Genomic DNA, 16,857 nt, shown 5'->3' with positions numbered 1-16,857 from the left:
TGACTCGGCAGCCTGGATCACTTGCCCAGCGACGCTGGTCATTTAAACGCCCACTCTTGCGTTCTCGAGACTGGAAATCAGGGTCTCCGACTCGGCGCCATCGTTTAGCAGCAGCAGCAGCTTAGGCACGGTATTCCGAAACGGCTCGCCGCCGACGCACAGATTCTCGCTTGGCCGCGCGAAGTGCTTCAAGATGAGCGGCGGCTTCTTCGGGTGTCCGGATCTTTTTTGGTCGTCCCATGTCAAAGCTACATGTACTCACCACAGTCAACGAGAGTTCTACCGCAGTCGCGGCAGCTTGAGGGCTTTTATCTCCCGATGACGTCACGACTAAGCTCTGCCTCCGTACTTGCCGGGCACAGCTAGACAAAGCCCCGACAGCCCGCGAACCATGTTGGCGTGCAGTGACATCACGGTGTTTGGCTCCGCCTACCCTGCGGAGCGAGGAGGTTTTGGCTGGAGCCGGAGTTCTGGTGAGGTCACATGATCCCTCGGCGGGCGCGCGGTGTCAGTGTGGCTAGGCAAAGCATGTGCGTGGTAGCTGGGAAGGGCGGCTTGAAGATGGCATGCCTAGGCAAAGCGGGGGAGCTATGCCTGGTTAAAATGCTAATTAAATGCATTAGCTATTTTATTTTCGTCATCTACTAGTGCACCGTCTATATCAAACTGTGCTATCTTTAGATTCGAGAGAGATTAACCTCCAAAATTTCTCTGTTGACACCGAGATAAAGGTGGACAGTGATGTTCCGTAATAATGCTGTTTGTCTAGGTCAATACGTTAAGTTGAGAAGGAATAGCAGAAATCTTTTCATTCTGTGATAATTGGTCTCAGTATAACTGATTTAATCTTTTTAATCTCCATTTTAGTTACGGCGTCTCCCGAGAGAAATCCAGGGCTATTTTTTTGCCTCTTGTTAGTTCATGCTTGGGACAAAACGGTGTCAATTATGAGGCTTTTAAAACGGTCCCAAATTTTGTGCACACCATAATCACTGTTCAAGAAAGCAAAAAAAAAATTACATGACAACATATCTATATCCGACATATCATCGGCACGAGAAAAGTCACGGAACTGGCTCCGGTGAAACTCTTCGGAGGTGACAACTCGCGTTTCTGGCGCTTGGACACAGCCACGGACGACCGTGCTTGACGCTTACGAGCGGCTTCCTGTGCACGATCTTCATCGGTAGAGTGGGCACGACATCGTCGGCTATATTCCCGCATCTGACGTAGGCGACGTTCCTCAGACTCGGGGTCCTTGGCCGCATTCTCCGCTTTTGCACGGTCCCGCTGTCGCTGGTTGTATTCGCGTTTCTGCTGTCGACGCCTCTCCGCTTGTTCCTCCGGCGTGAGCGCGCTGCGCCATCTTGCCATCTTCGGTTTCTCGCAGTCAAAAGTCACGGAAGGTAGACACCTTGCGTCTTTCAGTTATAGAAACGTCAGACACGGTAAGTAACACTGCCTGGTGGTTGGACATGCCAGGAATAATGTCGCAATTGTAATTAGAAGTAATAGAACCGACTTAGAGGTACACTGTACTCTGGTGAAATTGTCTACAACCTGCAGTAAATCAAAAGAAAATGTGATATCCAACACCAGCATGGCATCTCCAGACTTATCGTTTGGATCTCCGAGCAAAAGAGTAGACCAGTCCACACTTGGCAGATTAAGATCGCCTGCCAGGACAACACGATCACCAGGCTTCACATATGTACACAGGTAGCTAGTAAGGCCTTCTAGTATGCCAATAGAAGAACCAGGGGGTTTATACATGGCTCCAATAATATACCTGACCTTGACACGATAGGCCTTACAAAACACACATTAAATATTCGATGCGTCTGGCATGCTGATTATGTGCACAGAGTCCTTGACGCGGAACGTCGCTCGCGCACAACAAAGCCGAAGAAAGCTTGTGGCACGCGCAGCGCCGCCGGCCATGCAGTTCGAAAAGCGTCTGCTCCTGGCCTTGGATGCAGACGGCGTGTATATGTACACAGGTAGCTAGTAAGGCCTTCTAGTATGCCAATAGAAGAACCAGGGGGTTTATACATGGCTCCAATAATATACCTGACCTTGACACGATAGGCCTTACAAAACACACATTAAATATTCGATGCGTCTGGCATGCTGATTATGTGCACAGAGGCCTACTCCTCCAACTTTGCCTTCGCGACCTTTTCTGTACGCGCTATATCCATTCGGGACAAATTCACTGACATTTATTGCGGGGTTCAACCAGGTGTCTGTCAAGGTAGAAATATCTAGATTATAAGAAAACAGCAGAGCCTCGAAGTTGGTTACCTCATTCACTATACTTCTACAATTTAAGTTCAGTATTTTATGTTAGGTCCGTTCACATGTGCGTCGTCAGGTGCCCTTTTTGCTAAGCTTATACCGACACCTGTCGGTGTCATTCCACCCAAAAAACACTCCATCAATGCTTGTCTCTCGTAAGCCAAGTTTTCCCACCAGCTTTTCTCGCACTTCCTGTACACGTGTCAAAAAATCTTCGGAGAGTGACAGTTGAGTGCCTTTTAACTTATGGGACATTTTCAGCACCGAATATTTTTTACGGTAGTCAAGAAATTTCATAATTACAGGTCTCATTTTGTTTTCAGCTTTGTGACCTACTCTATGTAACCTTTCAGTACCAGTTACAGTTATGCCCCAACTTTAGCTTGATTACCTCTTCTTTCTCTCGCTTTTCTAGCTGCGTAGCAGTTTCACTCTTACAATCTTCTAATCCGTAAATAATCTAATTGTTTCGACATCCTCTGTTTTCTAATTCATCAACTTTATTAAACCGCACAGCTCATTTCTTGTCGAGTATAGATACCGATGCCTTCGATCATTTCCCTCCTTTTCTTTGGTACACAGGCAACACAGTAAGTTCTGATATCTGCCGCTCAATTCCCTCCATTCTCTCTTGTATGTTACCTTGAGTTTACTGTATTTCCTCAATGCTTGAACTAATCATTGATTGTCCAGAAAGCACCTGAACTAACAGTTCCTTTTCACTAGGTCCAATGATAGCTAGGTTCGAGGTCACCGCAAACCGACGAGTCTTTTAACAAGGAAACACCACTTTTCACAAAAGACTTCATGCACAGTGGGCATTACAGCAGCATCACTAAGAAACGATTATCACTACAGCATGGCAATATTGAAAGAGACGCGACTGACTAGGTAGAGTGACATTGCTGTGGTCACAGTGAGATCTTCAATGGAGCTTTCATCTACTCGCAACTGCTGGTAGGCCTGCTGGACATCTATCTTTAGGAAGAACCATTCAACTTGGCATTCAACTCACTCACGGTTGAGAGATGAAGAATTTGGCCTAAGAGAGCGCTCATCGTGAACAGTACTTGCCACAAAGGTGCACCGTTTTGTTTTTCTTGTTAACTGCGACCAGGGATGTGGCTCATGTCAAACATCGACATAGCTTGCAGTAGCAAATAAATATGCATTGGTTAACCAGTGTGCCAATTGTGTGTCTGTTGATCACGTTGTCATAGCGAGCCAGAAGTAAGCCCAGTTTTACAATAGTCACAGTGTTGATTCTGGCGATCCCAATTAGACGAGCCTGAAAGTAGTCTTGTCCGACTAGCTCCTTGGCCTAGCACAACATGGAGGTAGAGTTGTGCGGTCTTGTTCCAGAGTTGGACACTCGCTGAGCATCCTAGGAGCGCTATTTTCTGATTTCTGTCCAGAACGTATGTGACAGGATGAGTTCTCCCACTGCTACTACTGTAGATAGCTGCCGGGATGGAGGAAGCTGGAGCATTATTATCAAACTTGTTCTGAAGTTGGAGTCATGAGCAGTTTTGTGTGTTTGATGTTATTCTCATGCAGCATTAATTCCTCACATTGTACAAAATGTAAGCACTGTGAAAGCATTTGCTGCATTCAATTCCAGTGCATGTAGAAATGCTGTCAAGAGTCTGTGGCTGAAATGAATGCAACCAATTTCCATTTGGTGTTTTCTCTGAGCATCTGACAACAGCTGATGCTGAATAAAAAGTTTATTCATCTTGGCTTTTGTTAACAATCCTTGTTGTGCTTCAAGATGCTATGAATATCAGAGATATTGATCGGTATGAACGTTTTTCAGCACACCATTGGATCAGTAATGAAACAACTGGAATGCACATTTTCTAAACGTTTCGGCTTATGCTGCCTATCGGTAATGATTTGACTGCAATGAGTGTTTTATAAATGCGAAGATTAATGTGTACATTGTGAGTACATATCACTTTTACACCTGTGAAAGTGCAATAAACTGGTGTTAGCACAAAATACGCAACCATCTGAAGTGTACAAACCAATGAATCCGTGCCTGCCGTGCACGCGAGTATAACAGCAAAAATTTTAAATCCAAGCCAGAGGTCACATGGGAGGTCGATGATGCATAACGTTATTTTGTGTGATGGCAAAAAGTAACACAGCAAGTACACAAGAGTACAATGTATAATTAGGAATAATAATTTTGTACTCTTTGTCGTGTAATAAAAACGCTTGGGTAAGTGTGGGAGAAAGTTTGTAGGTTAAAATTGCGCTTATTACAGTGCCTCTAGGAGGAGATGTAGCGCTCATAGAGTTTCTCACTATAATGTAGTGAGAAACTCTATATGGTAGCTATATTTTGAGTGGATGTACTATGCTTGCTTTATTAGCAGCGTGCTGCACAGTCGATTTTTTCGCCCTCTGTGGCGATTTGTTGAACTTGAGAGTGTGCTACCCCTAGGGGCGCCCAAGTACCTACTATATAAATAAAAATCAGTAGTTCCCATTGTGGTGCACGGAGGCGTTGCAGTCAACCGGCTGGACGGGCATGCGAATGAATGTAAATGCGCGACGAAAAAATTCCGGGATCCGGGTCATTATACAGCTTCGCCGTAAACCTTTGGTCTATTTTCTCGGACAGTTGTCAACTCTTTTCTGTCAAAAGCAAAACAAGGTATCGAAAGAATGATGATTCTAAACTGATTTCAGTGTTGCGGTTTCGTTACTGCCTCATCACCTCCCTTTTTTTAACCATGCCGCCTCAGAGACACATAACAAATCTTGACGACACCTAAGCACTTAATTCTTATGAGTTGTGAATGTGAAGGAAGCTTTAGATCGGCGGGAGCTCCTATCTAAATGCAATGGAAAGGATAAGTTGTTTTTCTCAGCACCAACTTTGATAAGATTTGTTGAATTAAAAGAGAAGTTAAAATCTAGTGGCTGGTGGTGGTGGTGATGAAACTTTATTTCCGAAAAGGGTCCTGAAGGACACCCGACTGTTCGTCAAGGTGTAGAGGGCACCTCCCACGTCGGGACGGGGAGCCCTAGGCTCTCCCTCAAGTTTACTCAGAAATGAAAAATGATATCACATTTATGTAAATTGCATATATAATAGTACACATGAAGCAGACAAAATTGATGAATTAATGCATGGCTCTCAAGTAGACCACTAATATGTGAGTAGAACTTTTGCAAGACCCCTGTAAACAATGTAAGAAATCCACGTAAGCTATAAAGGAATAAATCAAAATTGCCCATTTTGGATGCCCTAACGGATGCAGTTTGCAGAACTGCGATATCTGTTCTTTATGCAGAGCTATGAATTTGTAAACTTCATGCTTCTACTTTTTTTTTCAAGCTGATAGATTTTCTGAAAGCTCCTTTTAAAAATTACACACCTTAATCAAAGTTTCACATCCAAAATCCACTAGGATTTCACTTTCTCTCTTAACTGCAACAAATGTCACTGAAATCGGCCCAGTGGCTATCTCGGAAAAGCATTTCTGCATTTTACATGCATTAATTTGAGTAAGCGGCGTCCGAGTTGGGGCCGAGTAGAGTTACTGCGGGAGCCATATACTCTAGCCCGAGCTAAAGTTCGCGCTGCGAGTGGCAGCGACGCGATAGCATGCACAAGAGAGTCGGAATGCCGTGATGTTTCTGACCTGGGAAGTGTTGTTCCAGGAGGGAATGCGCCTTCTCCGGTGTCTTGATCCCATCGTTGGTAAACCACAATATGTCGCGCACACTACACGCGCTGCCGAACGGATTCTCGATGAACGCTTGGACGAATCGGTTTGCGGCCGCTTGGTGCACCGGCGTTATTGTTGCTCCGGCTTCCTCTCTGCGTATCCGGCGCCTCGCCTCGGCCTTCTCCTGCCGCTTGCGACGCTTTGCTTCGGCTTCGCGTTGTCGAAGGGCTCCGTCCCTTTGCCGCTTGCGACGCTTTGCTTCGGCTTCGCGCTGTCGAACGGATCCGTCCTTTTGCCGCTTGATGCGCTTTGCTTCGGCTTCGCGTAGTCGAAAAGCTTCGTCTTGCCGCTTGAGACGCTTTGCTAGGCGATCCGCTTCCGCCTCACGCTTTCGAATGGCTTCGTGCCGTCTCCTAGCGCGTTGCGCCGCTGCCCGTTCCGCCCGCCGTGTTTCGGGAGAGGTGACGACGGTGGTGGATTTCGCCGCCAGCCTCTTCGCTCGTTTTGCTGCGTTCTTCCGCTCCCTAGCTTCGTCCGCGGTGTACTGGCGTGGACGGCCACGCTTCGCTACTGCCGAAGTTGCGGCCGCCGACGACGTAGATGCCTCATGCTCCATAACGGTACGTGGTCGGACCCCGACCTAACGTCGCGACGATGTCCTCTCCCCTCACGCAACAGCTGGCGTGCAGCTGTTCCATTTCGCCCGCTATGCTCGCTCGTGGCGCGGCGGTCGCAGCCAATGGGGATTTAGGCGCCGTTTGACTGCTACAGACGCCGGCTTCAACGCTCCCATTGGCGCTTTCTCGTCAAAAAGTAGGTGCATGCGAAATCATTCGTCACTCACTTATTCTTCTTTCTGGGGTTTTACGTGCCAAAACCAGTTCTGATTATGAGGCACGCCGTAGTGGACGAGCTTGCATGTCGATCAACGGTAGATCGACGCTGCGCACAAGGATACACATATATTGTGTATCCTTGTAGCTATATGTGGTTTCCACCACTTTTAATCTTTTATTTTACACTACGAATTTTCGCTTTCTTTTAAAAATTTTTGCTTTTGTATCCAGTGATGACTGTTCCCTTTTTTGTTACTCTCACTTAGTGTTGTGCTTATGGGTAGCTGGAGCTTTGCCAGGCATTTATTTGCCTTTTCACCAGTGTCCACGGGAAATCTGTACATGATTGTCCAAAATAAAGAAACCTCAAACTTGCGCAGGCTCCTCGGCAGCCTTGTGATCGCGGTACGCCCATTGCAACTCTGCATTCTGAGCACATTCCCTCTTGTCATAGTCAGCGTTCAGATGACCAAAGCGTGGCAGCTGATTGCCTCCACAACTAAAAAAACAATAGTCCTGCTTAAAAAATCATGCTTCTAACGCACATAGGTGTAAATAATACATTATATCTTGGTGACTGGTTTGGTAGAGCTCTCGCGGTGGGAATGCTACAGCACATGCCGGATCACGAGAGAAATAAACTGGGCTCCAATCAACGCTGTGAAGGTGGTTGGCCAGAGAAGCTGCAGTACCATAGCTGTGGTATCACCTGATCCGGCCGACAGACCAATGTGACGCAGCCATAGGTGTTGTGACGTAGCGGCACCGCACACGTTCAAGTTCCAGCGATCGCCACTGAGGGCGAAAAATCAACCACTGCGCGTTCAAGCATGAAGCGCGTAGATGAAGCTACTGTAATTTGGTCGGATAATTTAATTAGTCTTTTTTTCTTTTCTGCTAGGGGCGCTCAACGCATGGAGCTGCTGAGGGAGATAAAGTCAAACCCGGATATATCGAATCTGAAGGGGATCACAAGAAAGTTCGATATATAGGTAATTCGATATGTGAAATAAAAATTTAATCCAGAAATTTTCGAGGGGATTTTACAGCTGTTCCATATACACAATAATTTGTTATATGTGGGTTCGATATATCCGGATTCGGCTGTATATAAAGACAATCGAGCACAAGTTCTGTGGGAAGGTCAAAAAGGAAATGAAGAGGTGGGAATTCACCAAGAATAAAAGCAAAGATGTCCTCTGTCTGCATTGTTGTTCATGCTTTATATTAAGGGCATAGAAGGACAACTAGAAAACAGCAAATTAGGGTTTGATTTGTCCTACATGCGTAATGGACAAATGGTGCAACAGAAGGTCCCTGGACCAATGTATGCGGATGCCATAGTGCCACTAGTGGATCATACAAGAGATTTACAGACACTTGCGAATATCTGTGGCAATGCAGCGACAAATCTAGGCCTTAAGTTTAGCACAGAGAAAGCAGGAGTTATAATCTTTAATGATGAGACAAGTAATTACGTGGTGTCAATTCACCAGCAAGTCATACCCATAGTCAAGCAATACAAATACCTCGGCGTATAGATAAACGAAGGAAAGACTTACTCAATCAACCACCAAGATAATCTGAAGGAGAAGTGGAATTCAGCAATAATGAAACACAGAGCACTGTGGGGCCACAATAAGTATGAGTTGGTGCGTGGAATCTGAAAAGGAGTAACGGTGCCAGCGCTAGCATTCGCAAATGCCATTCTATGCTTAAAATCGGATATCTTGTCAGGGTTGGAATTTAACCAAAGATTGGTACGCCGGTTGGTTTTGGGAGTCCATGGTAAAACCGCAAATGAGGCAGTGCAGGGTGACATGTGTTCGGCCTCTTTTGAAGTCGGAGAAGCACAGAGCAAAATTAGTTTTGAAGAAAGACTCAGGAACATGGATGAAAACAAATGAATGGGCGGCTAAAGTGCACAAGCATCTGTACCTGAAAAGCGTGGACACAGAATGGAGGAAGAGATCAAGAAAGTTGGCAACCAAGTACAGGATAATTAAAACTGTATGTATACAACCAGGAGTCATCAGAAAGAAAGTGAGAGAAACAGAGACAGTGAATTGTATGCAAATAATGAAAACAAAAAGGACCATGCAGATTTACAAAATTGAGAATTCAGAAATGAGAAAGGAAAATCTGTAAAAAAGGGCAGCACCTTGCTATTTGAGGCGCCAGCCGGTTGCATAAAGACAAAAACATACTGCAGCAAATATTCGGAACTAGATGAAGCATGTGTATGCTGCACCAAAAATCTGGAGACCACTCAGCGCATCCTAATGGAGTGTGTTCCCAAAAAGTTTTTAGTTCGGCTTAACATTCAGCCAATCAGGACGAGCAAGCGAAGCCTAAGCGTGAGAACATGTCTTTGCCGCGGCCCTCACACATGTTTGCTTGTTGAAATGTTGGTTCCAGGATGAGGCTTCCCTTGCTCACCCCTGCTACTCAATTGAAGTGATCATCTCCTCGCAACAACCTCTTTGCCTCGTTTGAATACATAAACCGAGCTTTTTCTTTTATCAACATGAAACCGTAAATTCCACTTTCCATGGATCTGTAAGCATTAATTGGGCTTGCTTATATGTTTATTTAATGTACTTGTTTATTCACACAATCTCTGCAGAAGGCCTTGTAAGCACTGTTGTCTCCATAACCTTCCTTGCTTTCCTATGAGTACTCCACTTGTGTCAAAGCCTTTACTACCGCTCCTGAATACTAAATGTGCAGCAGACATATCAAGAGCAGACAATATGTGCTGGAAAATTTAGCATAACATTGTTTTGTTTCTTTCCTACACTACGTGCCTCTCGCCAATGCGTTATCAAAAGAATGGGGCACTGCAGCTCGAGCTTATTTTGCTGACACTACATCTTTGCCACAATGGAGAGGAATTACAACAAATGATTGAGGACCTTCATCGAGAAAGTGCAAGAATTGGGTTGAAGATGAATATGCAGAAGACAAAGATAATGTTCAATAGCCTGGCAAGGGAACAAGAATTCAGGATCGCCAGTCAGCCTCTAGAGTCTGTAAAGGAATATGTTTATCTAGGTCAATTACTCACAGGGGACCCTGATCATGAGAAAGAAATTTACAGAAGAATAAAATTGGGTTGGAGTGCATACGGCAGGCATTGCCAAATCCTGACTGGGAGCTTACCACTGTCGTTGAAAAGAAAAGTGTACAATCATTGCATTCTACCGGTGCTAACATATGGGGCAGAAACTTGGAGGTTAACAAAGAAGCTCGAGAACAAGTTAAGGACCGCACAAAGAGCGATGGAACGAAAAATCTTAGGAGTAACGTTAAGAGACAGGAAGAGAGCGGTGTGGATCAGAGAACAAACGGGGGTAGACGATATTCTAGTTGACATTAAGCGGAAGAAATGGAGCTGGGCAGGCCATGTAATGCGTAGGATGGATAACCGGTGGACCATTAGGGTTACAGAATGGATACCAAGAGAAGGGAAGCGCAGTCGAGGACGGCAGAAAGTCAGGTGGGATGATGAGGTTAGGAAATTCGCAGGCGCAAGTTGGAATACGCTAGCGCAAGGCAGGGGTAATTGGAGATGGCAGGGAGAGGCCTTCGTCCTGCAGTGGACATAAATATAGGCTGATGATGATGATGATGATGATGATGACATCTTTGCCGATCACTTCTTAGGTTTCTTTTTTTTAATCTAGCTGAAATCGTTGAACACAGAAAAAAATGTAAGCAAGTGTTACACGTTTGTAAAAGGTTAAGGCAAAAGCCTGCCAGCTGTGGAAGAGAGAGAATAAACTTTATCAAAATATCGTGATCAGTTGTGCCTCGAAGGTGGAGCCCGTAGTCCGGGGCCCCATAGGTAGCAGGCCTCGGCACGGTCGACCAGCCATTGCTGGCCAATCGCCGTCGCGTCGATCAGCCGCTCCTCCCAGGAGGTGAGGGTGGGATTTGGAACGGGAGGGACGTGGGGAATGTCTTGGCAAAGCCAGACCATATGCAGTAGGGTGGAGCCGTCACCGCAGTGCGGGCATTGAGCTGGACCACGGGAGGGGTAGAGGTAGGAATAGAAAAGGGGCGTCGGTAAAGTATTCGTCTGTAGTTGTCGCCAACAGACAGCCTGTCGGCGAGTAAAGGGAAGGATGAGGTGGGGGGTATTTGTTGCCAAGTTACTCGTATCTCAGCAATTTGGGATGCGTACGAGAAAGGTTGCGGTCGTATGATGGCAGAGCGATCCCCAGCGGCTCGGTGTGAGAGTTCTCGGGCCAGCGCATGAGCGCGCTCATTACCGGGGATCACTGCGTGCCCAGGCACCCAGACCAACCAAAAAGTATGCGAGGTGGATGATAGGAAGGACTCCAGTATGGGCGTGGTAGTAGGATGTAAAGTGTTGAAAAGAAAACGCCGACAAGCTGCCTGGGAGTCTGTGAGAATATGATTTGGGGTAGAAGGAGGGAGAGAAGAGGTGGATTGCCTTGGCAATCACGCGTTCTTCCAGGAGGGAGACGTCGGTTAATGTACGAAGACGACAACGACGACGAACGCGCGAGCGCCCGGGGCAGTATGGGAACGCGCTGGCATGATGAGCGGCATCGGAGCCAGCTGTGGAAGACGACGACGACGATGAACGCGCGAGCAGCGGCACGATTGCGTCTCTACGACCACGTGATGTGTACAATAAGGTACGCAATAGGCACACCTTTAACCTAAGGCTTTCGCCTTAATATACGTATAGTGTCAAACACGTCAAGCAGCACTGTACGTAAGTACAGTACGAAGGTACCCCAGCATAAATATCGTTGTCTGAAGCTTCCTTCTCCCTGTTCGGTGTGTTCGGCACGCCGAACACGCCGGGGAAAATTCGCTCGTCGACGGGGAAAAACTCGGCGATTGACAGCATTAAGAACCTGACTGTGCGAAAATTGTGAGTATGTACTGCTTCATTCACCATTGACAATAAACAATGTAAGCTTTGTTGTTCGAAGTTTTTTTTCTTTTTTTTTTTTTTTTTTTTTTGGCCATTTGAGGCCTCTCGGTCACCTGGCGACATAATTAAGGTATTTGGGGTCATGTTAGATTACCGTACACGGCGGTAACAAAACGCCCAGAACCAGCAAGCGCACAGGACCACCAGCCAGCCGCTACTACCGCAGCCCCCATAGAATAAAGAACCAACTTTACTAACCAGTCTTCCAGGAGGGAGACGTCGGTTAATGTACGAAGACGACAACGACGACGAACGCGCGAGCGCCCGGGGCAGTATGGGAACGCGCTGGCATGATGAGCGGCATCGGAGCCAGCTGTGGAAGACGACGACGACGATGAACGCGCGAGCAGCGGCACGATTGCGTCTCTACGACCACGTGATGTGTACAATAAGGTACGCAATAGGCACACCTTTAACCTAAGGCTTTCGCCTTAATATACGTATAGTGTCAAACACGTCAAGCAGCACTGTACGTAAGTACAGTACGAAGGTACCCCAGCATAAATATCGTTGTCTGAAGCTTCCTTCTCCCTGTTCGGTGTGTTCGGCACGCCGAACACGCCGGGGAAAATTCGCTCGTCGACGGGGAAAAACTCGGCGATTGACAGCATTAAGAACCTGACTGTGCGAAAATTGTGAGTATGTACTGCTTCATTCACCATTGACAATAAACAATGTAAGCTTTGTTGTTCGAAGTTTTTTTTTTTTTTTTTTTTTTTTTTTTTTTTTTTTTTTTTTTTTGCCATTTGAGGCCTCTCGGTCACCTGGCGACATAATTAAGGTATTTGGGGTCATGTTAGATTACCGTACACGGCGGTAACAAAACGCCCAGAACCAGCAAGCGCACAGGACCACCAGCCAGCCGCTACTACCGCAGCCCCCATAGAATAAAGAACCAACTTTACTAACCAGCCAGCCCCCGCAGCCAGCGACCATCATAATGCGCGCCATAAAATAAAGAACCAACCAGCGCGCTACGTAATGGTGATGATGATATTAGTTTTGATTTTGACAGCGCCCTCTCTCGATCGTACACTTCTCTCGGTCGTACACTTTAGTTCACGTCTCCGCTGCCCTGCGAAAGGTACTGTTTCCCTTCTAAGTTAACTTAGCAATGCCATGGCAATGTACTACATAAAATGATTGACAGCAAGATGTCAGTGGCGCACCGACGGGGGGGGATTCGGGGGTTGTAACCCCCCCCCCCCTGAGGCCGACTTAACCCCCCCTTTTGTTTAACCCATTTTCTTTCCTTACGCAATTGAGTGCTGCAACTAAGATGTAAGACGCGCAATCGTCTGCACACTCGCAAAAAGCGCACTTTTTTGACAATTTCCCGTGAAGAAATGGAAATTAGTGCTGTTTAGATGGTATTGGCAAACTGTCAACCCCCCCCTGGCAGAGATCCTGGGTGCGCTACTGCAAGATGTACTGTACAAAAACTTTTGTTTTCGTGGTACTTGCGTCTTTTGGCAGCGTTTGCCAGTTCTGCATTGTCATGGCACGCTTGGCGCTTGCGCTGAGCCTCTTGGGCACAAACCACTGGGTCTTGCCGAGCCCAAGCACGACGCCGTTGTTCACACTGACGTTTCTGTTCCCGTCGCCGCTTATCGTATTCAAGCTGCTAGAGTGTAACGCTGCTCTTCGTGAGTCCTAAGTAGAGTGTACTAGTCCTAAGTATGCGTGGCCTTGCCATAACGCTATCACAACACGAATGAAAACTTGAAAAGAGAATGAAAACCACCGTTACTAGATTACTTTGATGAAAACTTCCAAAGTGGTACCAAAATAAGCAGCGGACGCGCATGGAACTTACCTGGGAATACGACAGAGGACGCTGCTCAAGAAAAAAAAAATTAATATTAAAATTTGATATGGCCGTTTTTTTTTTTCATGTCCCGTAAAGTGACGCTCCCTGGAGTTTAAATGCGAATCTTAAAGGCTTTGTTTTTGCTCGTTAAATTAGGCGACTTATGGACACCACAGAACACTGGACACCATCCACACCATCTACATTTACCTTTACAAGATTTTGCAAAATAATGCTTTTGCTGCATTTAGCGCCAGCAGTATCATTGATGGATGCGCTTTGAGGCAAACGTGTTGTAACTTTGTGCTAAATGTGCTCATTTAGTAGATTCCGCGAGTGTTAGCCTAATCTCTGTCCTTGTTCTGTCAACGTTGTGCACAACAAAACCGCTGTGTTTCACGTGTGTTGCTTGGAGGCTTGAACGCGAAAATTAGAGACAAGGCGATACATTTTGTTCTGTCTTCATGTTTTCTCGAAGAGTTATCGCATCTTTCACGCAATCATCCAGGTGGGTTGCTTGACACGCTTCTCGAGCACATCGCAGTCGGTCAGCTGTTGTAGCCACCTGGTAATTGCACGTAGATAAATGAAGTTCTTGGGAAATGGGCTTCAGTCGGGAGCTGTTGTACGTTCACTGTCTTTTGTTGTTGTTGTTGTCGTTATGTGTACGTAATTATTCTACGCAAGTGTCGCTTGACGTCAAGGGCAAAGAGTGAACTTTGTATTTTTCTAGGATCTGCTACCTCGCTTGTATTTTCTATATGGGGGTATTACGCGGTGCATTTTCGAGGTCGAGTTCAAATTCCTCGATGACGATAGGTTGCTTTACGCAAGCTGCTAAAATAAGTTAGTCGTTTTCAAGAAAGCCAATCCCGAAAAGGCTCGTCGTTATAAAAAATGTCGCATGTGACGCCCGCATTAGTTTAGTTTCGGATCGCCTGGAACGAAGCAGTGTACACGACGGGCATTTTGCTGTGCGTAGTTGGCATACCGGCGGCCCGGACGCATGAATTTGCTGAAAGTTGTTGTCCTTGCAAATCGAGTCGCGCTAAGCTCGATGAAAACGAATAGGATGTTTCGTTTGAATCGTCATCTAACGGAGAATCCGTAATTGTGTGATAGTTTCCTTTTTTTTTTTTTTTTTTACAGCGAAGCTGTATTGACCTTTCTCGCAGCAATCCCGTGGGCGCTGACATGTTTGATCACGTGGTGACGCGTCCATTGCTTGCCTCAACTGCCTCCGTGTTTACAACGAATGTGTATGACGTCGGTGGGGCTTAGAAAGCCTGTTTCGGGAGATATCGTAGACGGTGACGGCACTCGGCTTTCACCACAGCTTCAGAGAACATGCAAAAGCGCTTTCGGAGCTGATTAAGCCATGTCCAAACCGCGCGAGCAGCGTATATGGTGTTTGTTCTAAAAGCGGGGATAAATATGTATTCCAAGCAATCCAAACTTTCTGCTCATGAAGTGAATCAGGATTGGCATGTTCTGCTCTTTGTTCTATTTTTGTCAAATATTTTAAAGCAGTGGCTCGTCATGTTTTTGACTCTGTAAAGTTCCTCAGTGTGGTTACCATCTGATTAAATTCTGCCGAATTGCTCGCAGGTGTGCTGAGTTCCGTTATATTTGTTCTTGCTGCGCGCAAGACTTGAAACGTAGCTGTTCTGTACATTGTAATACTTTTCAGCTAAGACTTATTATCCCTAGTAACTCGCGTACTCTTGTGGTCCGTCTTGAAACATTCAGCTTCCACCATTCGTGTGCTATTGGTGTAGTACCATAATTTATTGTGCCTATATAGTGCGCATATATTCAAGTGTGCGCCCATTCACTTATTCTTGAAACATTGGCGAAAGAGTGGGCGTACGATTCTGTGCCAATTGGGGTAGATGTGTGTAGATACTTAGCGTAAAACCTACTATGACAAGAAGCGGTGCTACTCCCTTTAACATTGTTTAACGAGTGGTACTCACTCTTGCTGACGTACCTTGGCTGAAGCCCTTTCGTTGAAGGTTAGCTATACAACGCTGTCGGATGAGCAAATTTCTGTATCCTCGAGCCGAGCCGTACATCTTGAAGTGCCAGAAACACATACGGACAGTTGCTGCAGCGGTCTGCGAACTTGGCCACATATATTCATTACATTCCTTAATATGCCAGTCGCTATTATTCAGCCAAACTACTGCACACGTTTTCAATCCACATGATTCAATCCAGCATGATTGGAGCACAGTGCGTTAGCGAAAACTCAGTTGCATTTTCGACAGCTGATCGCACAGAAGCAAGGTAGAAGCGGTAATGGTATTGTATTCATGCGTAGTTGCTGAGGTGACGTATGGCGTGCTGCCGAAAGCGCCATCTTGTTTCTTTAGAACAAACTGCTCCGAAAAAAGGTTCGATAAGGCAAAACCAAAATCCGTCCGTCCGATGTGCGCAGAAACCCCTCCGCCGGAACCCATGCGCATGCGCGAGAAAAACCTGGTATGAGAAGAGTTATAAGCACGGGGAGAGAGAATGGCTGAGTTTATAGATGACGTAGGTACAGTCAACCACAAAAGTTTACGGACTACGGTATCAGAAAACGTTCAATTCCCGAGCAGCCTGTAGCAGTAGCCAGTAAAACTGTATACGGCAATGTTGTTAGCATATTCTAGTCGAGGTCCGAAATGCAAATACCAGGCTGCGGGGATATTGAGGTTATTCTCAGAGTTTATCGTCTGTGATATTTTGTGGTTGACTGTACAGTCTTGCACCGGCGGAGACGTGTAAGTGGGAACTACGCATCGGAGGGAGCGAGCAGCAAGGGCTGCGCAGTGTAGTAAAAGAGGAAGAGAGCCGCGTCATTGGCTGCACTGTCAGTGACGTCGTTCTCTCCGTCGCAGCCGAATGCGCGTGCAGTACTCAGCAGCAGTTTCTGTCCGACTTCAACATGGGTAGGCCACGCATCGTACGAACTCCTGAACAGCAAGCAGCTTTCGAAGAACAGCGCCGACAGCAGCAGCGAGAGAGAGCTCGTGTTCGCCGTGCGGATGCTACAGTCCGGGCACAAGAACAGGCTCGGGTAGCCGAGCGCAAGCAGCAACTGCGCACCGAGGATCCGGCAGCCTACCAAGCCGCGCTAAATCGCAATGCGGAACGCAAGCGGCAATGGCGGGCGGATGCTGCTAACCACGCCGCCGAGCAAACTCGAGACAGCGAGCGCCAGCGTCAACGGCGGGCCGAGGAGGCAGCGGTATATACTACCGTATATATACA

The 16,857-nt window shown here is 46.6% G+C and overlaps 2 protein-coding genes across 4 annotated transcripts in view; one reads left to right on the top strand and one right to left on the bottom strand.

Moving 5' to 3' along the window:
• LOC119453068 (uncharacterized) overlaps nucleotides 1-6,662 on the bottom strand; it is a 114,994-nt gene extending 108,332 nt beyond the window's left edge. The window contains exon 1 of one of the 2 annotated variants that reach the window (XM_049667510.1): nucleotides 5,955-6,662. In XM_049667510.1, coding sequence (XP_049523467.1) covers nucleotides 5,955-6,597 — 643 coding nt within the window. In that variant the 5' untranslated portion in view covers nucleotides 6,598-6,662. The remainder of the gene's footprint in view (nucleotides 1-5,954) is intronic. The other variant, XM_049667509.1, reaches the window with a different exon arrangement.
• Nucleotides 6,663-13,935: 7,273 nt separating this feature from the next.
• The window catches only part of LOC119453066 (tyrosine--tRNA ligase, mitochondrial), a 28,937-nt gene continuing 26,015 nt past the window's right edge, over nucleotides 13,936-16,857 (top strand). Inside the window, exons 1-2 of one of the 2 annotated variants that reach the window (XM_049667503.1) lie at nucleotides 13,968-14,107; nucleotides 16,485-16,834. In XM_049667503.1, the coding sequence (XP_049523460.1) occupies nucleotides 16,731-16,834 (104 nt within the window). In that variant the 5' untranslated portion in view covers nucleotides 13,968-14,107; nucleotides 16,485-16,730. Of the gene's footprint in view, nucleotides 14,108-16,484; nucleotides 16,835-16,857 lie in introns of both variants that reach the window. The other variant, XM_037715062.2, reaches the window with a different exon arrangement.

Source organism: Dermacentor silvarum, chromosome 5 (assembly GCF_013339745.2).
Source record: "Dermacentor silvarum isolate Dsil-2018 chromosome 5, BIME_Dsil_1.4, whole genome shotgun sequence".
NCBI lineage: Eukaryota > Metazoa > Arthropoda > Arachnida > Ixodida > Ixodidae > Dermacentor > Dermacentor silvarum.
This window is presented reverse-complemented; position numbering and strand designations above follow the sequence as displayed.